This window comes from Dipteris shenzhenensis, chromosome 22, assembly GCF_047967505.1.
Source record: "Dipteris shenzhenensis isolate YYH24624 ecotype China chromosome 22, Dip_SZ_1.0, whole genome shotgun sequence".
In the NCBI taxonomy this organism is placed as follows: Eukaryota; Viridiplantae; Streptophyta; class Polypodiopsida; order Gleicheniales; family Dipteridaceae; genus Dipteris; species Dipteris shenzhenensis.
The window spans coordinates 29,579,434-29,600,956 of NC_141617.1; the positions used below are offsets into that span (position 1 = coordinate 29,579,434).

The following is a 21,523-nucleotide window of genomic DNA, read 5'->3' on the forward strand; positions in this document are numbered from 1 at the left end:
GCAATGCTGAATTGTCTCCAAAGCAGAGAGGCAATGAGGGCAAGTAGGGTGGCTCCGAACCTGGATCCGGATTCTCCTTTCTTTTGCTTTGGCTGCTGCAAAATTTGATCTTGGTATGCATTACCGCTTCATGTGGCAAACTATTATTGGAATGCTCCAGCCTTTTCAGCCCATTCTGCCATGGGAGCTTGAGGATCGTCTTTAGGACTGGACTCTTTCTTCACCAGGGTCACCTTGTCATCCTTTGAGGCTGTCACATATTACTGTGTCTTCTTTTCTCACAAGGTGAATCAGCTTCGGCAAATGAATTGCACTGCAAAGTGGTGATGGAAAAGATTGAGACAGATTTGGGACTCAAAAATTCCACTCCAACAACAGGTCTTCTTGTGGAGAGCTTTGTTGGGAGTTCTTCCATTTGGGCAACGTTTAGAATGCAGGAATATTGCTCTGGCGATTTGTCGCAGATGTTTGGCTCCATTGGAGTCTGTGCCTCATCTTCTTTGGCATTGCTCCCATACTCGTGATTTTTTGAGTTTCCTTGGGCAGCGTTTGCGAATTCAATTTCCATATGCTACCTTTGGAAAGTTATTCTGGCTCTTTGGAATACACCCACCTAGACAGGATTTTGATTTATTTTTCACTTGGGTTCGCTACATGGCACTCTGGACTCTATGGAAGGACAAAAATCATAGAGTCTTTGATGATCTTACTTTTTCACTTTTCTCTTTCTTCAGGCACTCTCTGCAGCAATCTTTCTATGATTGCTTGCAAACTAAGTACACAGACTATGATGTGTATCTGTCATATATTGAGATCTTCTCGTGATGTATTTTCCCACACCCCGTTTTTGGGATTGTGATTCTATAATATAAATCAACAAAAAATTCACCAAAAAAGTGTGTGTGTGTGTGTCTCCACATGCACGCATGTTCACGCATGCATGTGTGCATGTGCGTGTGAGAAAGTGTTTGTTGCTGTGAAGATTTTAAACATCCATACTGATCTTCACATTTTTAGATTCACATGCATATATGCATGCATGTGCTATCCCTCTCAAAGTCATACATAGACATGTCGCTAACCTATTCAAGGTAGAAAATACAAATTTTAACTTTTTTGAACCATTGTATCATAATTCATGCATATCTTGAGTAAAGTCATGGCATTAACATTAGATATATTTTCTCATAGTGGTTGTTGGAAACTTTTGGAATGTTCTTTTCCATGGCAGGAGCGATTTGGCAAGGAGGAAAAGGACAAGGAAGAGTGGTTGTAGTTGGAAGTGTTGCGATGTTTGAAGATTCATGGATTGGGAAGGAGGACAATGTTAAGCTATTGGATTTTCTTCTCTTGTGGCTTTCTGGAAGGGTTTCCATTAAGGTATTTGATTAAGTACGTGTCTTTAAATAAAATAGCTAGCTCAACAAATTGTTTAAGTTTCTTCACCACTTTCTTGGGGGTGGGGTTCCACTTTCTACTATTGAATAATAACATTTTTTTAAAATTGTTCTCATAATAGTTGGTGGTGTGAATTCATTTTCACTTGTGTGTAGGGGTCATGATGTATTGAAAATCTAGTTTGAATATTGCTATTCAGATTTGATTTGTTTCACTTTTTTAAAACCCAGTTCTTTTATTCTCAATCCTTATCAATAAACTCAGATAGTAGTAATCTAAAGAAGTGTACCAATGGGATACCTAGAGTTAGGGTCATTGTCTTTGACTCTAACATTACTGATGACCACATCTTGCTCTAGTGCCCAAATGGCTCTCTTTTCGGTAGAGAGTTGAGATTGCAAGCAGGCAAGAGGACCAGTGTCGGGTTTGTAGAGTCTTTGGGCATTTCGCTAGAGATTGCCCAAAGAAGAAACAAAAGGCATAAGAAAACCCGTGATGCGATTTCTTCTCGTACTCCTTTAAGTGTACCTTCGACACCACCTCATCACCTAACACCAGTCACATGTTCAGTACCTCCTGCTAGCCATCAGTGGGTTCCGATTAGGCTCCATGCTCCTTCACCACCTACAGGCCCTCACTCATTCCAAACTACGGACCTTCGGACATTCTCGTTCTGTCTGTTGCTATATGATTCTTATGATCCTTCTCAGGCTACAACCGTGCTATACTTGAGGTTGCCCCGTGCTCAGCTTAAGATGTTACTACCTCGGACGTTGCCCCGATTGCTCCTCTGGATGTTGCCTAGATTGTAGCTTCCCACCTTGATCTGATTGTAACCTCGGCAGATCTTCATGGTCATGGTTTCTCACAACAGTCCCATTCTTCGTCTGCATTCCCCCTTGTTGACCAAAGGAAGGGGGTTGTGTTTACTTACTCTCTAGTGTCAACTGTAGGGATTCTAGGGACCCCGATGCCGGATTGGTTTTCAGGAACTCTTTTTCAGCCCTAGCAGATCTATTGAGCTTTTTTGAGGAGGATTTTGTGCCCTCCACCTTTGGTGAGGCAGTGATTGGTATTCCTTTTGACCCCAGGGTGGCTCCTTCCTTAGGTGGACAAGTTCTTTCCTCCATGGATTTTCCTCCACTTGGATCCCTCCCTTGCTCTTCTAGTAGGTCTTCCTCTGTGGAGGGGTTTGTTTCCGCCACCAAGTCGAGTAAGGTGTTCCATCTGACTTTCTCCCCCAGCTTCATCGAAGTGTTACTGGGGGTCCCGTTGATATTCTTTTTATTCAGGAACACAAATTGGATGCCAAGGATTGTGCCAAGTTAGGTAAGATGCTTTCAGGATACACTTTTTGGTCACCTGCAGATAGCACTATGGTAGGTACATGCATTCCAGTTTGAGACTCTCTTCTCCACTTGGTTTTTGGACACGGAGTCATGAACCTGTCTAGATCTCTGTGGATCCTCCTTTTTATTGGAAGACATAAGGTTGGGTTCCTCAACCTTTTCACCCCAATAATAGAGGGGATTGTGTTACCAAGCTATAAATAGTACAAAGTTGACCCTTTATTTGATCATAATTAAGGAGTCCTTCTTTGGTTTTTAATTATGGTCAAAGAGATCTTGTAAGTGGTCAAAGCATTGACTAAAGTCAAAGATACTTGAATTCGATCAAGAAGGCTTGCACAGAGACTTGGTTTAGGACAAGAGGGTTGACTTTAGTCAACCAAGATATTCCAACCTCTGTTGGAGAGGTTTGTTTATAATTAAGGCGCCTTGACTTTAGTCAAAGCCTCTTAATTATAGTCAAAGAGGGTTGACCTTAGTCAACCAGAGAATTAATGTTTTGGTGTGCACTTTGGTTTGCTTGGTGGGGACACCCACAGAGACTAGGATTAGTCTAGAGTTTATTCTTGCATGCAAAAGCTAATGGTTAATGGCTGGCATGGCAGTGTGCTTCATTAAATTGATGCAAGTACCAAGAGGGGTTAAAATACTCAATTTTCATGGAGCTAAGGACGAGCCTTAGCAAAGCAAGTGACCATGGGAGTTGGAAGGCTTGGAAGAACTTAACCAAGGCCTGAGTTTAGATAGTAGCTAGAAATTAGACACTTGGCACTTGCCAAGAGAAGGAGTTTCTCTCCTTTGTAGTTTCAGTCTTTTCTCATGTTTGTAATTAGCTTTGAGCTACAGATTTGCACTCTCTGTAAATTTTTCATATGTGAAATAAAGTACCTATGGGGGTTCAGCCCAAATTGGTTTTGGACCCTAAGAGAAAGAAAGATGTATTAACATCTGCGAGAGACCTCGCGGGCCTATGAGACAAACGCAAAGTCAAAAGGTAACTCATACAAGCCACTAAGGGCTGAAGCAAAGGGCTCACTAAGGCCCTTTCTGAAAGCTAAAGTGCTAAGCTAGTGAACAAAGTAGTAGAAGTAGCAAAATATCAAAAGAGTATTAGGTGCTCAAAGCTAACGCTCCTAGCACATGCCCAAGTTCCATATATCCAGGTAACCTAGTGGCTCTTTGATGAGATGTGAGAAGCTCTCGTATCTGTGTCTATCAAGCTGTCTCTTGATGTGGTGGAGGGCGTGGTCTCCTCAATCTCTTTATCCAAAGGGATACATAGAGAGAGAGAGAAAGAAAGAAAGAAAGAAAGAAATTTTATTAAAGGTCCACGGAAGGCCATACATGGCCTATGGGACACAAAATCATCCGAAAGGAAAATACATCATCAACGATGCGCCAACTAGGTGGCCTCATCGTAATACAGCTAAGATGCCAAAAATGGCTACAAAAATCCTAGATACAAAATGAAATGAAATAGAGTACCAAAAATGCCTAGATACAAAATGTAAAATATGAAATATGAGGAACATCGTCTTCCCTAAGGGGTCTGTGATCCAAAGAAATGATGGAAGTCATGGCCATCAACCATGCCTCCTGCCATGAGTGTGAAGATCTGGGCAAGTGTCAAGCGGGCTGCTGGCGGTGCCAAGTCTCCATGGAGCAATCTCCTCCGAAAATCTGCCATCATCCTCCGTCGTCTAGAAATAAAGCGACGGGTACGGCCTCTGTGTAAGATCATCCTGTGGTGCTGCCGGATCATGTCATATGTACATCCTCGGGGTGGAACCATCGATGCTCTCTGGCAAGCTGGGCTATCTTTGTGCTCATGGTCCTGCGCCTGCTCCTCATGAATAAAGAGGTCTCTGGCAGGGATGCGTCGGTGCTCTCTGAGGAATCTCTCTCTGTATCTGGTGATCTCCCTGATGAACAACGCTAAGCAATACTGATCCTCATACTCCATAATCCGAGAGAGAGGTCCAAATCCGTGCCCAAATAAACAGTGAAATCTGCCACGGATCTCATAATATAAAGGGCATCTGCAAACAAAGTGCTCCTCAGTCTCCACCTCCCCCATAGTGCAACAAGGGCATATCCTAGTCTCTCGCCTGGGTCTATGTCCGGTAGCTGTACGACGCATCCTGCCGGCCTCAACGTATAATCTGTGGGAAGATACCCTGAGCTGGCCCAAGGCAATCCTGAGTGAGTGCGACATATGAACGCCGATATACCCTGGGGATATGATGAAGCCATCCTCTGAAATCTTGAGAAAATGGTCACGATATGTGGCCATCTTCGTAGGAAGCTCCGTGGGATGAACCCAAGTGCGAAACGTGTGTAGCTGCAACAAATCTGCCCTGATAACCTGACTGAGCTCATGTCGAGTGAGAGGGAGGCGAGGGGCATCTATGCTGTATCGAAATGGTGGCAGCCTATCCATATCCAAGCCCAACGAGGTGAGCCATGTGGAGAGTGTGTGGTACCAACAAAAAGTATGACCTCTCTCCGCTAACATCTGCGAGGATGTCAGTGCTAGCCGAGAGAGAGAGAGAGAGAGAGAGAGAGAGAGAGAGAGAGAGAGAGAGAGAAAGAAAGAAAGTGTATTATTGTCCACTAAAGGCCAAAATGGGCCCATGGGACATCAAGAACTCTGCATACAAGATAGCACAAAATCAACGTGCCACAAAGAAGAGGCATCGTCGAATATCATCTAAGTGCTACGCAATACAATGCAAGTGAAAGTACATAATGTCAAATCTGAGCCTAAATACAAAGTAAACTAGATGCAAGAAAACCACCCCTGGGTGCAAAATGGGGGGATGAGTACAATATGCCAATGCAAAGATACAAGTCCAGGTGTCACGGAGTCTGAGAACCAAAATAATACTGGAAATCCTGTCCATCGACTCTGCCTCCTGCAATGAGAGTACAAATCTAAGCAAAGGTGAGGTGAGCGGCTGGTGGGGCGAGATCTCCATGAGTAAGTCTCCTCCGAAAAGCTGCCATCATCCTGGATCGTCTGGAGATGAAGCGGCGAGTACGTCCCCTATGTAACAAGATCCTGCGGCGTCTACAAACCATCTCATATGTACATCCACAGGGTGGAGGCATGTGTCATGTGTGAGCTCTGACCTCCTCATGCTCCTCCTGGTCTTTGTCCTCTGGTATAGCGTGTGCCTGAGCTCTATCAGGCTGGGCTCTATCACGCTCCGGTCTGTGCTGATGGTCTCTGAGGTAGTCTCGTCGAAGCATAGTGGCCTCCCTGACATAAAGAGCTAGGCAATGCTGATCCTCGTAGTCCATCACTCGTGAGAGAGGTCCAAAGCCATCCGTGAAGAGACAGTGGAATCTACCTCTGAACTCATAATATAGCGGGCATCTGCAAATGAAGTGCTCCTCTGACTCCACCTCTCCCATGGTGCAACAAGGGCAGATCCTGGTCTCTCGGCCTGGTCGCCGTCCATCCTCCATGCGTCGCATCCTACCAGCCTCTATCTCGAGCTGATGCGAAGAGACTCTAACCTGGCCAAGGGCAATCCTCAGTGAGTGGGACATGTGGATACCTGTATAGCCTGGTGGAATGACAAATCCATCCTCTGAGATCCGAAGGAAGTGGTCACGATATGTGGCCATCTTCGTCGGAAGCTGCGTGGGATAAATCCAAGTGCGATACGTATGAAGCTGCAGCAAGTCTGCTCTCGTGACCTGGCTAAGCTCGTGGCGAGTCAACTCGAGATGAGGGGCATCCATGCTGTATCGGAAGGGAGGCAGTCTATCCATGTCTAGTCCATAAGATGTGAGCCACCTAGTGAGTCTGAAGTACCAGCAGTATCGGGCCCCAGATCGTGCCAACTCCATAGAAGATGCAAGTGCTAACCATGGCAACCGAGCTCTGCCTGCTGCTGAGTCTCCAAACTCCCTAACCCTGTGCAAATACATGACCGACTGAAACGCTGCATCCAATGCAAGGGGAGTAGCTCCAAACTCTGCTAGCATGATCTCGTGCGCGGAACTGTAGCCTTGGCCCTAATGAGCCGAGAGAACATGATGATCTGTAACCTCTCTACTCGTCTCCAATCTGCAACGCCGAGGTCTCCTGCCTAGAAAGGAGCTGCATACATCGCAGCTGGTCTCACCAATGTATCAAAAAGCAAGGATTTCGTATCGGGATGCTGAAAGTGGGACTGAAAACACTGACGCTCAAGATGAGCCAACGAAGCATACCCTTTACTAATCCTATCTCGTGCTGCATATGTCATGGTGAAGACCGGTCCCCTGAAAACTGCCCCCAAATAAGTGTACTCTCTAACAAGCTCAATGGGCTGTCCGTCATAAGTGAAGCAAAACTCATCCGTGCTGTAAATACGATCAGAGGTGTTGAAAACCATAACCTTGGTCTTGCCAAGGTTTACGGTCAACCCCCTGTCCTGGCAAAACCTGTGGAGTGCCTCAATATGTGCCTGGAGGCCCTGAGCAGTAGAGGAAATGAGAACCACATCGTCCGCATACAGGAGGATAGGAATGGAGGATCCTGAGAGAGTAGAGCCCACACCGCCTGTCATCTGTACAAACATCTCTAGCTCATCAATATATAATCCAAAGAGAGTAGGAGAGAGCGGGCAACCCTGTTTCACCCCAATCGTGCTGCATACCTCCTCTGAGAGCCCCTCACGTGTCCGAACCCGACCAGTGACCCTCTCATACAAAGCCATGATAGCCCACTGTATCTCTGCACTGAAGCCCATCTGACGAATCCTCTGAAACAATTTGAATCGCGGAACTGTGTCAAATGCCTTCCTGAAGTCCACGAAGCAACAATAAAGCCGTTGCCTTCGTGACTTCGCCTCCTCTACCAGTGCCCTGAGTGTGAGGATGTGGTCAAGTGTCGAATGATCCCTGCGAAATCCAGCCTGCCCTCTGGCTCTGAGTCCTGTCGTCTCGGCATGGTCATTTATACGGCTTTCCAAAACTGATGCATAGATCTTGGCCATAACGTGGCCAATCATGATGGTCCTGTAATTCGACGGCTCCATAGGTTCCCCCGACTTGTGGATAGGTACTATGGTATTGCCTAACCAGGACTGTGGTAGGCCTGTACAAACAGACTCATTGAAGAGACGGGAAAGAACAAAATCTAAGGCATCAATCCCATGGATTACATACTCCGCTTGCAATCCATCATGATCCTTAGCTCTCCCGTTCTTCAATCGGTGGACTGCTGCACGGACACTCTCTGGTGTGAAGAGAGAGAGAGAGAGAGAGAGAGAGAGAGAGAGGCTAAGAAACGAATTATCGCGTGATTTCCTTACGGAAGATAAATTGTTGTTAGTTTTTGTTCTTCATCGTTGTGTGAAAATGGTATCAAGAATTTCCTGCCTCGTTGTATTCATATCAAGGCACGACCATACTGTCTTCTCAGACAGTGTCGATCTAGATAGCTAATTGACGTATGTGAGACATCACGTATAGTCAGCTAGTTGGTTTGGTATCCATTGAATTATTGATAATTGTTGGAATTGTCTCTCTGTCGATTACATGAATTTCATTGTATAAATGAATCGTCACTTTTGCCTGGAGAATTGGAATCTAAGTCCTATGAATTGCCAGAACATGAGGATTAACCCAGCGATCATTCGGGGGACAAAGAAATGGGGCGACACTCTTGAGGGCAATTATCAGACAGTGCAGAGTAGAGCTATGCTGGTGATGGCTTGCACGTCAACATGTCTGATGGGGAAAATTGGTTGTATTTAGAAATTGCCCTGCGAATTATCTTTGTGGTGTCATCCAAGACCCATGTTCAAATGCTACAAGATTTACGTTTCAGAAAAGATCATCAAGGTGAAGCAGATATGCTTTGCCCAATCCACTTGAATCCAAAAAGGGCATTTTGGAAGCAAGATGGACTCAGAGGTATGTGCGAGGTATGTGCGTAGAGAACATCTATAAAATTGAGCGATGGCGCGAGGAGATTGGGTGAATTTAATTTCCTTGCTGATAACCGACCCAGATCTCTCCCAACCAAAGAGCTTCGGTGCTATTGCCACGTAAGCCTAGCAGCTAACCAGTCCACCTAACCAAACTCAAGCAGTTAATCAGTCTGCAAATGCAATAGTCCCAAAAACCATGTACAAATCCCGCCTGTGTATCATGAATAAGATTTGGAAGCATGGGCTGCAAAAGCACGCTGATTGCTCTAGCCAGGATTTTGTAGCAACAAGTTCCCAAAAGAGTAATAGGCCTTCACTAAGACAATAAATTTTTGCTACCCCCCTTTGGAATAAGATGAATGAGACCATTTGTTATTGATTCCGGCATTTCACAAGAGTCTTATTGAGGGAATGTGATCCCTAATCATATCCCCAAAAAGTAATAAGAAGAGGTTGTAAGTCCATCCGAACTTGGGCACTTGCCCTTATGAAGGACAAGAAGCGTACTCTTGAACTCTATGTTGATAAAATGTGCATTAAGTGAGACCCGCATACGTGGTTTCACCAACATAAGAATACGCCACCATATAGCATATCCGGCATCATCTCCGGCCTACGTGTCAGGATTCGGTGTCAGGATTGGCTCTGAGAAGGGAGGCATAAAGATCTGTAGCTATGCGCATGACCGCATTATGATCTGTCTGCAAAACCCCTCCCGAGTCAATAAGTAGTGAGACACTTTTTCTACTATGTCTGGGGCCAGGGGTAGTGAAAAAGTGTTTATTGACTCTACCTCCCATCTGCGTCCAAAATGACTCGCGTGCATGAAAGGCATACTCTGCTTTTTGATCCAGCAATATCTGCTTATGAGCCCTTGCTGCAGTAGGGGCTCTTGAATCCAAGCAATTTTAGGATGTTTTTAATCTTCCCTCTATAGGGATACCAACTGCTGGCGAACACCAACCTTGCGTCTCAGAATGTCACGTCTCCTGGTGCTAGGGATTGAATAATAAAAATCACTGCAGCCACACGTAAAGGGGACGACACTCCACCCTGCACGTGAGAAACCTAGATCTGCAATGTTGCCTCTGTGAGGTCCTTCTCTGCATAAGAGGCATTTGGAATCCTGAGACTAGCAGAGCGTCTTCTCAAATGAGACTTCGAAATCATCAATACCACAGGAAAGTGATTTTACGTGGATACCCCAATGGAAATGCATTACTGAACCACCTCTATCCAGAGCCCAATCTTCAACATAAAATCTATCATTCCATGCATGGATAGGCATCTGTAGCCTCTTGTTTGACCACAAGAATAAGAGTGACTATGTCTGAGTGTGAAAGGCATCTGAGACGTCCGTAAGTCACAGAAAGATGTAGCTGAAGGAAGGAGAAGAGAGGTGGCAGATCATGGCGTGGAAAAGAGAGCTCAAGGAAGGAGAGAAGAGGGCAGCCTTCCAAGGAGGAGGAGGTAGAGTAGCTTCATTGGCCTCCCTCACCTCAACCTTTTGGAAGGGAAAGGGAAAGGGAAAGAGAGAGCAGGGTTAGGAACATGGCTCTAATACCATATGAAGAGACATGGTAGCTAGCTAGGAACGGAATGGAAATATGGAAAACATAATGAAAGGCAAAATGGAACTCAAGACAAGTACAACACTATATAGTGTGACACTAGACTCTAGAAAGCCATAGTGTATATGGGATAGCTCCCAATATGACACGTGGCATATCTAGGACTCACTAGACTATAAAACACCCCCTAGACACCTAGTACACTCATTTTTTAGTCTCTTTGGCCTTATATTCCAATAGTTCTGTTATTGGTTCCATTCCAGTAGTCTCTCACCTTGCCTTCATAGGGGGGTATTGGAATATGAAGCCAAAGTGAGTCAAAAATTTGTGTTCTAGGTGGTCTAGGTGGTGTTTTAGAGTCTAATGAGTCCCAGACGTGCCACGTGTCATATTGGGAGATATCCCATAGACATTGTGACTTTCTAGAGTCTAGTGTCACACTATATAGTGTTGTACTTGTCTATCGTCTATGACAACAGTCAAAATCAAGCTATCAATACATTGTGAGTATTTTGGTTATTGCCTTGCAATTGGACTTTCTTTCCTTTCCATTCTGCCTTTCATTATGCTTTCCATATTTCCATTCCGTTCCTAGCTAGCTTCCATGTCTCTTCAGGTCTAGTAGCGCGCGTTGTAGCATGAGCGGGAAGTGAAGGGGTGGTACAAGGAGGAGCCACACCAAGATACTTCTTGGGTCTTTTTTTCTTCCTTGGGCAATGTGTATCGAATTGCCCAAGGGTTCTGCAGATCCTGCACTGATCCTGTCGACTCGCAATCTCAATCCTCTATAAAAAAAATGATCCGTCTGGGCGTTGAAGCATGATGTGGTCATTCTGATGTTAGGGTTAGAGATAGTGACCCTAACTCTAGGCACCCCCATCGACCCTAACTCTAGGCACCCCCATCGACCTTCATTGCCTCCACTGAAGAAGAAGCCATGCCAGGGAGGGGGGGATCTCTATGACCACTCCAAAAGAGGCTCCGATAGTAGCAATTTGATGATGGTACACCTAAGGAAGGCCAGGAAATTGGATAAAGAGAGAGGTGATCCGACTATCCTCAATAGGATCAAAACCCAAAGGAAAAGGTGAAAGAAAAATCCTCCTGGAGGCTAGCACCAAGGGGTTAGCCTTGAGCACTGAAGCGAGACAAGAATTTTTTAAGCAAAATGTTATGAGCGTCCGAGCGAAGGAAAAAAAAAGCTTCCAACTATGTAAAAATATGGCAAAAATGGATCGGAAGAAAACATAGTTTTACTCAGAAATATGCAAAGTATTATAGCAATGCCTATTTTATACACAAATCTTTACGTGAATCTTTGGGAATGGTGAGTAACATAATGGGATGGCTTTTGAAGAAACCCACATGTAGAGTAGACTTCTCTATGAAAATTCCCTTATGATCCTTCTTACAACTTTTACTTAGGCTTTGGAGGGTACTCAAGTTCATCCCTCGCACACATTGGCTGGTATCTGGACAGACATCGTACATACTTTGATGGCCTTATGGACGGGTATGCAGGGAGACTCCCGTGCAGCCTCAGCTAGGAGGGCTTCTTTCTTCAGGGAATGGAAGGATTCTCCTTTCTTCTCTGAAACTACTACAGGGTTGAGGTGACACTTTCAGCCTCAGCCTTGGTTGTTTTCCACCTCACTCTGAGGGGTTTTTTTTAATTTATCCTCATGATTTCATGATGTATTCCGGTTTGAGCTTGCTCTCGCGGGTTTTTCCTCTTACTTAATAGAAGTCTTTTTCTTTGAAAAAAAAAAAAAAAAAAGGGGGTGACATTGAAAAACCTCTCTCAACCTATCTTCATGAAAGGGTTTCTCCAAAGAAAACTCATTGAAGCAAGCCATCAACGTAGTTTTGCCGGCAAAATCCCTTTGAAGTAGGTTTTCCAAGGTAGTTTTGCTGGCGAAACTACCTTTGACAACACTTATAAAAGTGACATAACTTTCACATCCAATGTCCAAATATAGTCATTCAACCACTCAAATTGATCAAAAAACACCCCATTTGACCACATCTAAGGAGTTATATTTTGGAAAATCTTGCATATATAGTATTAAATATTACATGTATTTTATGAGAGTGATATGTGAGTCCAAGTTAATACTTATTTATAGTAACTTAAACATCTTTAGAAACATGTCTATAAATATCTTATTATTTATGCTATAAAAACACTAGAAAGATATTGTCATATGATATAAACGTGTTTAACAAGTAATTATATATGTATAATATTATTACATTAAGAGTGATTATGAGGGATGGTTCTTAAAGGAATTATTTTTCAACACTTTTTTAAGGTAATAGCAGGGGTACAAAGGGATGTCTATGAATAAGAAAATGTATGTTATGTAAAAATGAATGAGTGACTAGTCTGTATATTTTTATGATAAAGGGATCTAGTTCCAGTGGACTATTGTATCCTATTCTACTCATGTTTTCTAAAGAAATACAATTTTTTAAATCTCTTGAAAAACACGCTCGGATAAACCTGCTGATAGGTTTTTGCTCGTAAAATTGACGCATCGCACTGAAGTCATGGCCTTAGGAGAATCGAAAACCACCTGAAAGAAGTCTTGTCCTAGTAAGCGTACATCTGAATGAGGAGCGAGGTCTTTCGCTAAGGCCGCAAGCGTCTAGTCCCTGGCTTACGATCTAGAAGAGTGGGACCCATGGATGTGGGCGAAGAGTGAAGTAGAACTTTCTAGATCTATATCCTTTCTGGGTTGTTGCAACTTGTCTTTTGAAAATTTTACTTTTTCATGGTTGGTGAAAGTGGTCGAGGATTGACTGAATGGGAATCCATTCGTCAATCGAGTCGAAAACACCAACTCAAACATGGTGAAGTTTCACTTGTCAAGTCCTTGCTATAGGAGGGGATGAAGAATGGTGGAATATGAAGCCAAAGTGACTTAAAAATGAGTGTACTAGGTGTCTAGGGGGTGTTTTATACTCTAGTGAGTCCTAGACATGCCACGTGTCATATTGGGAGATATCCCATAGACATTGTGACTTTCTAGAGTCTAGTGTCACACTATATAGTATTGTACTAGTCTTGAGTCTAACACATCAATCAACATCAAGCTTTATATCATGTGAGTATTTTGGTTATCATTGCCTAGCACTTGTTCTTTCATTTTCCTTTTCATTTTCCTTTTCATTATGCTTTCCACATTTCCATTCCGTTCCTAGCTAGCTACTAGATCTCTTCATGTGGTATCAGAGCCATGTTCCTAACCCTGCTCTCTCTTTCCCTTTCCCTTTCCCTTTCCCTTTCCCTTCCAAGAGGTTGAGGTGAGGGAGGCCAACGAAGCTACTCTACCTCCCCCCCCTTGGAAGGTTGCCCTCTTCTCTCCTTTCTTAAGCTCTCTTCTCCACACCATGATCTGCCACCTCTCTTCTCCTTCCTTCAGCTACATCTTTCTCCGACCTGCGAACGATGTAACGCTTCCATCCGGATCTAGAAGCAGAATCACGGCTTTGTGTCTTCAGCAAAGTTGTAGAGGATCTTGAGTACTACAAATTTCATTTTTACATCATTGCAATCCGAGTTTTCTGTGAAAAGTTACAGCCCTTGCAAGAAGTGACGAAATTTGCTTCTGCACGCAAATTTTGTTCTAGAGCTCAATGATTTGACAGCCCAAGCATGATGCAGCCAGCTCAACGTGGAGCTGGCCATCCTCTTCATTGTTGACCTCTGCTCCACCAAACCGCCATTTGCTCCTTCTGTCCGACATTCTCTTGGAGCTATTGCCCGCAAGTTGGTGCCCGTATTCTGTCCGCCATTCTGCTCCACGTAGATTTGCTGCACACGCAGCTGTGAGCTCTTGACATTACATTGCGGTGACTCCTTCACGTGACTACTCCAAACTTTGGTGAAGACTTCCCGAGCTAAATGTGAGTTCTCCGATACTACTCCGACACACTCCACTACAGTGATCTCTCTGATTAGTGCATTACATCGACCTTGATGTAGACCACTCTACATCAACAATTGACTTCTTCAACATTGCTTATTCGATCGGTGCCTGAGGTACTTTGCATTGATTGACTTTCCGATTGGTCGTGGTACCTGAGGCTTCTACTTCGACATTGGTGACTCTCCTTCCTGCATTTTAAGAGTCATCATGTAATTGCTCCATGTAGCTACCCATGGACTTCACCGACACATATTTTGGGGCATTCCTGCCTAGCACTTCATCAACATCGTCATCGACTGGCAGGGATATGCACACATGTGCATTAGCTACTTGGAGGACATCTCTTTCACAAAGAGATATTTTTATTTATTACTATACGCTTGATGTATTTTGGGATTCTCTGCCCTAGGTAGTCCCCCTAAAATGATATGTATTGAGTGTTTGGTTTTCATTGAGTCTAAAGGTTCTCTGCCCTGGGTAGTCCTCCTAAAAAGATGTATTGGTTTTCGTATTTTGGTGTGTGGCTTAGACCGTCATTGTCATGTTCTGTTCTTGGTTCCATTCCAGTGGTCTCTCACCTTGCCTTCATGGAGGGGTGTTGGAATATGAAGCCAAAGTGAGTTAAAAATGAGTGTACTAGGTGTCTAGGGGGTGTTTTATACTCTAGTGAGTCCTAGAGATGCCACGTGTCATATTGGGAGATATCCCATAGACATTGTGACTTTCTAGAGTCTAGTGTCACACTATATAGTGTTGTACTAGTCTTGAGTCTAACACATCAAGGTTTATATCATGTGAGTATTTTGGTTATCATTGCCTAGCACTTGTTCTTTCATTTTTCTTTCCATTTTGCTTTTCATTATGCTTTCCACATTTCCATTCCGTTCCTAGCTAGCTACTAGATCTCTTCAAAGAATAGGTAAATAGGAAGATGAAGGGAGGGGCTAAAGTGAAGAAGGGGGGGGGGCTGAAGGGTGAGAGCTTGGAAGGCTGAGGGGAAAGGGGGGGCTTGAGAGGAGGGAAGGCTGAGGGAAAAAGGGGGGGGTTGAGGGGAGGGAAGGCTGAGGGGCAAGGGGGCGGGGCTGAATGAGTGAGTGAGGAGGTGAGAGAGGGTAGCAGGGGGGCAGTACAACAAAGGAGAGGGAAGAGAGAGCTAGGGAGGGGGGTGTGGGAGCTGCAAGGGTGGTGGACCTGCAGCAAGGGCCAGGGCGCAGAGGCAGAGGAGAGGGGGTGGGACAGCAGCCAAGGGGAGGGAGAGGGCTAGGGAGGGGGGCGGGACAGCAGTCGAGGGGCTAGGGAGGAGGCAGGAGTAGGACGAGGCAAGGAGAGGCCAAGAGAGGGGGCAGCAATGGAGGAGGCGGGGAGGCCAAATATTCCACCATACTGTAGATAAATCCTCACAATTATTTATTGGCTTTAAAGGGAATTATTTTGAAACAGTTGGGGGCAGATGGAGGCCTCTCTTCCCTTGTTGACCACCCATCAAAGCTTCTCCAAGTGCAGTCCACTTGTACGAAGTATTATCACCCCTTTTTTAGAGGAGCGAGTGTCCTCCACATTTCTTTGTCCAGTGGCTCAAATACAGATTTTGGGCCGGCACACTTGGTGCTCTTATATTCTTAATCATTGTAGGGTTAACACATCTTTACATAGGGATCAATGGCAGGGTAAGTACAATGCTGCTCATGACGATCATGAGACCGACCTTCATACTTGGAGCTGTGAATTTCTTTTCTCCATGGTCCACATCAACACAATCCTCATGCTAGATTATTGTCTTTTTAAAGTGTTTTTTTGCAGCATTGATTTTTTGTTGTAGCTTTCCCTAAGGTTCATGACCGAGGCCAAAATTATGCAACCATGGGAGATTTTCTCCTTTATTTTAGTTATGCTCTCAAAAAAAACTATTTTTGGGTATAAAGAAAAGGAAAGGGATCAATCGTGTTCCATATTTGGGATGAGTCTTTTAAATAAGCTATACATTGTTTAATGAAAGTTTTGGGTGACATGATGCAACAACAAATGGTACTTATATCAATTTGATGAAAGCTAGAAAAGTCCAATCTCCTAAGATCTTGTCTTCATGATTAATACCTCATGAATCTCTCTTAGATGGACAAGATCAGCATGGAAGAACTGGAATCCATTGAATTAGAGCACGCCCCTGACATAGGAACGTTGGCAAATCGTTTACGCTCCTGCTTGCAAGTAAGTTATTCCAAACTTTTGACAAATCTTTTGAGATAGACATGTATAGAAAGAGTTACTTAGACCATGAGTTGTTAAACTTCGATTTTTTATAAAATGGATACATGTAAAGTTCTTCTCCCAAAGTGAGATACTTAGCTAGTGTAAAATCTCCTATGCACTAGCATTGCTAACACTTATTGTCTATCCTTGGCAGCCCTTTCATTTGATATTTCTTACTTAGTTTGTTGTGGTTTTCTCCCACCTAATTCAATTTATTTTTTATTGTTTCCTTTTTTCCTTTCAACATGGTATGATTTTCTAGTCTATGATATACAAAAAATATGGAAAATCACAAGCGCCTGAGCTGCTGCTCCTCCCCGTGAGCTACTGCCCTCCCCTCTCCCTCTCTCAGCCAGCCCCCTCTCCCTCTCCCTCTCCCTCTCTCAGCCAGCCCCCTCTCCCTCTCCCTCTCCCTTGCTGCCCCCCCCTCTCCCCCCTCGCTGCTCGTCCTCTCCCTCCCCTCTCGCCAGCCCCCTCTCCCTCCTCCCTCACCCTCCCTCTCCCCTTCCTCCTCTCCGCCCTCCCTCTCCCCCCCCCCGCTACCCCCTACCTCTCCCTCCCCGCCCAACCTCTCCCCCACCCGTCAGCCCCCCCGCCCCCCTTCTCCTCCCCCATCCCCTCCCCCGTCATCCCTCTCCCTCGCCAGCCCCCCCCCCCCCCCGCTGCCCCCCTCCCCGCTGCCCCTTTCTCCTCTCCCCTCCCCCGCTGCACCCCTCCCCACTGCCCCCTTCTTCTCCGCCCTCCCTCTCCCCCGCCAGCCCCCCCGTCCCCTTCTCCCCCGCCCCCCCCCCTCGCCCTCCCTCTCCCCCCCACTGCTCTCCCCCTCCCCGCTGCCCCCTTCTCCTCCTCCCTCCCTCTCCCCCGCCAGCCCCCCCGCCCCCTTCTCCTCCCCCCCCCCCCCTCCCTCCCCCACGCTCTCCCCCCCCCCCGCTGCTCTCCCCCCCAAGGTGACCTCCTCCCTCTCCCTCCCCGCCCCCTTCCTCCCTTTCTTGAGGGGGGGGGAACCTCCTCCCTCTCCCTCCCCGCCGCCTTCCTCCCTTTCTCAGCTCCCCACGCCTCCCCCTCAGCCTACCTCCGTCTCCCCTCTCTTTCTCCTTCTTCCTGCCCCTCTCTTTCCCTTCCCTTCCCCTCTCTCCTACCCTCTCTTTCTCCTTCTTCCTGCGCCCGCGTTCAGGGTGTCCTGGGCAGTAGTTTCACGGACAGAGATTTTCCATTGCTGGAATCGGCCTTTTCACATCGATTGGCGAATGGATCCCCATTCAGCCAATCTCCGTCCACCTCCACCGGCCGCGAGAACCGTCATTTTTCGGAAGACAAGTTGCAGCAGCTCAAGAAAGATGTGGAATTAGAGGGCTCCACATCACTTTTCGCCCGCATCTTTAGGTCACACCCTTCCAGATCACAGGCTAGAGACTGGATGCTGGCGGCATTACCAGGAGACCTCGCCCCTCACCTCAAGGATATTCGACTTTTGGGACGTGGATTCTTCCAAGTGGTTTTCGACTCCCACGAGTCCACAGCCCTTGTTCTCAAAGCTAATCCCCTGGCTTTGGGTTCGAGGACGATCTTTCTATTGCCCTACACCTTGGGCTTCGATCCGGTCGAGGAGGACAGGCAGGTCACATCACTGTTCATTAGGTTTCCTGGTCTTCCTCACGTCTACCATCGACTGCTTGCCACTATCGGAGCCACATTCGGAGTGCTCACGGAGATCCCCTCCCTTCCTAGCATGCCTTTTTCCTTGGCAGAGGCAGCCAGTGCAGACGGGTGCCTCGTGTTAGGGTCATTGTCTCTGACCCTAACATCTCAGATGACCACATTATGCTTCAGCATCTCAGACGGCTCTCTCTTTCGACAGAGAGTCGAGACTTCAGGTAGACAGGACCAGTGCAGGATTTGCAGGACCCTTGGGCACTTTGCTAGAGACTTCCCAAGGAAGAGAAAAAGACCCAAGAAGTCTTCTGGTGCAGCTCCTTCACGTTCTACCACAACTACACCTCCCCAGCACCGTGTACCACGCACTCCAGGACCACCAAGAGCAACAGGGCGCCCTGCTTCGCGCACCCCAGGACCACCAGGGACAGCAGGGCGCCCAATGCCCGCAGCACACCCAATACCACGATGGAGAGCTATCAGAGCGGCTCCCTTACCTCAGGAGGAGACTTTTGATCTTGTTCAGACAGACGCCTTCCAGACTCCAGAGGTGGATGTTGCTGTAGTCCCAGACACTACAACTCCACATCAGGAGGGGCCTTTAGATCCGCCAGCCCTAGTCACTTTGGTTTCTGACCCCTTGGTTTCTAACCACGAGGGGACTACAGGTACTTCTTCCTCGTAGACTGTTCCTGCCACAGTCAGGACAACCGAGAAAGTGCAGGCGCAGATGAGGGCTCCTGGTTCCTCTTCACCCCAGCCACAAGCCTCCTCAACCCCCAGCTCCAGTTCTGCTGATAGAGGCCTAGCAGGTCCTTCTCCTCCATCTTCCACGAGTGCATGTCTTCTTCGCACTCCTCAGCTAGGACTTGCTTATCAGGAATTCTTTTTCGGCACTGGCAGCGGCGACTTTCATGGATGATGAGGAGTTTGTGCCCTCCACCTTAGGGGTCCCGTCATTAGGATTCCTTCTAACAGGGGCCTCCCTTTTCAGTAGGTGTGGGGATCCTTTCACCTGTTAAGTTTCCTGCCCTCAGCAGGAGTGTTTCGGCCCAGGGGAAGCTGGTCTCCTCTACTAGGTCGGGTAAGCCTTTCCATCCAGCATCCTCCTGTCGATGAGGATAGTTAGCTGGAACATACAGGGCCTAGGCGGAGTTCCACACCGTCGCCGTAGGCAGCTGATTCGGAACCAGCTTCATCCAGGCGTCACTGGAGGTGCTATTGATATCCTTTTTATCCAGGAACACAAGCTGGATGCCAGTGATTGCTCTAAGTCTGGCAAATTGCTTTCCAGGACATACCTTCTAGTCGCCTGCTATGGGCACAAGGGGAGGTACTTGCATTTCGGTCTCTCTTTCTATTCTCCCCTTGGTTGCTGGTCATGGTATTATCTCCCCTTCTAAAGCTCAATGGATCATTATTTTGATTGGAGGGCGTAAGATTGGTCTTCTCAATTTTTATGCTCCCAACAATAGAGGGGAGCGGATCTCCTTTTGGAAGGAGTTACTCTCTTGGGCCCCCTTTGCAGATTCTTGGATCATTGGTGGCGACTTCAACATGGTTGAGTTGCCTTCAGACAAAAAGGGAGGCAGACAGGGTGGAATTCATTCTTTGGAGAGGGCAGCCTGGGATGCCTTTCTCTTTCAGTTCAGTGGCAGAGACACTTGGTTGGATGATGCCTTTCATATTATGCCACAGTCACTCCTGTACTCTTGGTCGAACAGGAGAATACACATGCCCATTCATGCACGGATTGACAGATTTTATGTAGACGATTGGGCACTTGACAGAGGAGGATCTGTATGCATTTCTACTGGGATTTCCACCTCAGATCATTTTCCAGTGGTGTTGCAGATTCTTGAGCCACATCGGAGAGGACGCTCTGCCAGTGTCAGGATTCCGGATGCTTTTTATGCAGAGGAGAGCCTCACGGAGGATATTTTACAGATTTGGGTTTTTCACATACAGGGTGGAGCTGTCCATCCATCTCAGGTAGCTGCAGCCTTATCCGGAATTCGTGACTATTATCATTCAGTCGCTGATTCTAGGAGACGTGAGATTCTGAGATGTGAGATTGGTATACGCCAGCAGTTAGCGTCCCTTCAGAGGGAAGAGCAGAAGAGGCCCACAGATGCTTGGATTCGCTCATTTGCAGACATTGTTGGATCAGAGAGCAGAATATGCCTTTCATGTACGGGAATCCTTTTGGATTCAGATGGGTGGCAGGGTCAACAAACACTTTTTCTCTACTTATGGGCCTAGACATAGTAGAGACAGTGTTTCGCAGCTTGTTGACTCAGACGGGGTGTTACAGTCATCCTGATGCTGTCATGCGTGTAGCTTCAGATTTTTTTGCATCCCTTCTTACTGCAGATCCAGGCACACAGGCCATTGATGATGCCAGAGAGGTTATTTGGCAGTGTATCCCTGTATTGGTGAAGGATGAGATGTATGTTTCTCTGGATGCACCTTTCACCAATGCAGAATTCAAGACTGCATTACTTGCCCTTCACAAGGGCAAGTGCCCAGGTTCAGATGGACTTACCCCCTCCTTTTTTATTTCTTTTTGGGAGCAGATTGGTGATCACATTACATCAGCCCTGCAGGGCGTGTGGGACTTTGGTGAGATGCCGGACTCACTCACAGATGGTCTCATTCATCTCATCCCAAAGGGGGGTAATAGGAATCTTGTGTCTCAATGGAGACCCATCACTCTTTTGGGCACTTTTTATAAGATTGTGGCGAAAGCCATCAGTCTACGGCTACATGTTTTTCTTCCAGATTTGATTCATGACACACAGATAGGGTTTGTGCATGGCAGAAGTATTTTTGATAATATTTTCTCATTTTGGGAGGCCTCAGAATGGGCCATGCAGAGCCGCCAGAGATTGGCCATTCTACTCTTGGACTTTGAGAAATCTTACGACAGAGTAGACTGGGATTTCTTAGAGGGTACTCTATCTCGCTTTGGTTTTTCAGATGCATGGATTAGAGGAGTATCCTCTCTCTACAGATCAGCCCATAGCCAGTTGCTCATTGGGGGGGTAAGAGGGGACAGGTTTCAGATTTCCAGATCCGTCCGCCAGGGATGTCGTCTTGCCCCGTTTCTTTTTCTGTTTGTGGCGGAAGCTATGAGTATCTACATTAGATCTCAAGCTGATATTTATGGGCTGAGGCTTCCTATCCGCCAGGAAGAAGAGCTCCTGGATAGTGAGTTGGCAGATGACACGGCTGTTTTTTTGGATGCCTCCCCCAAGACACTCACTTCCTTCCGGACAGCCTTGGATTTGTTTTGCACAGCTGCAGGTGCACATATTAATTGGCATAAATCCAATGGTTTTTGGATTTGCGAGGATGACACCCCGGATTGGGATAATGATATTGGCTTCACTTGGGTACAGAGGGGCTTCTCCGTCAGATATTTGGGCTGCCAGGTTGGG

General features: G+C 46.3%; 1 protein-coding gene across 3 annotated transcripts in view; it reads left to right on the plus strand.

Moving 5' to 3' along the window:
- Window positions 1–21,523, plus strand: part of LOC147887968 (uncharacterized) — a 320,694-nt gene that overhangs the window by 127,439 nt on the left and 171,732 nt on the right. For all 3 annotated transcript variants that reach the window (XM_087393486.1, XM_087393485.1, XM_087393487.1), the window contains exons 8-9: window positions 1,232–1,380; window positions 16,293–16,388. In XM_087393486.1, the coding sequence (XP_087249612.1) occupies window positions 1,232–1,380; window positions 16,293–16,388 (245 nt within the window). The remainder of the gene's footprint in view (window positions 1–1,231; window positions 1,381–16,292; window positions 16,389–21,523) is intronic.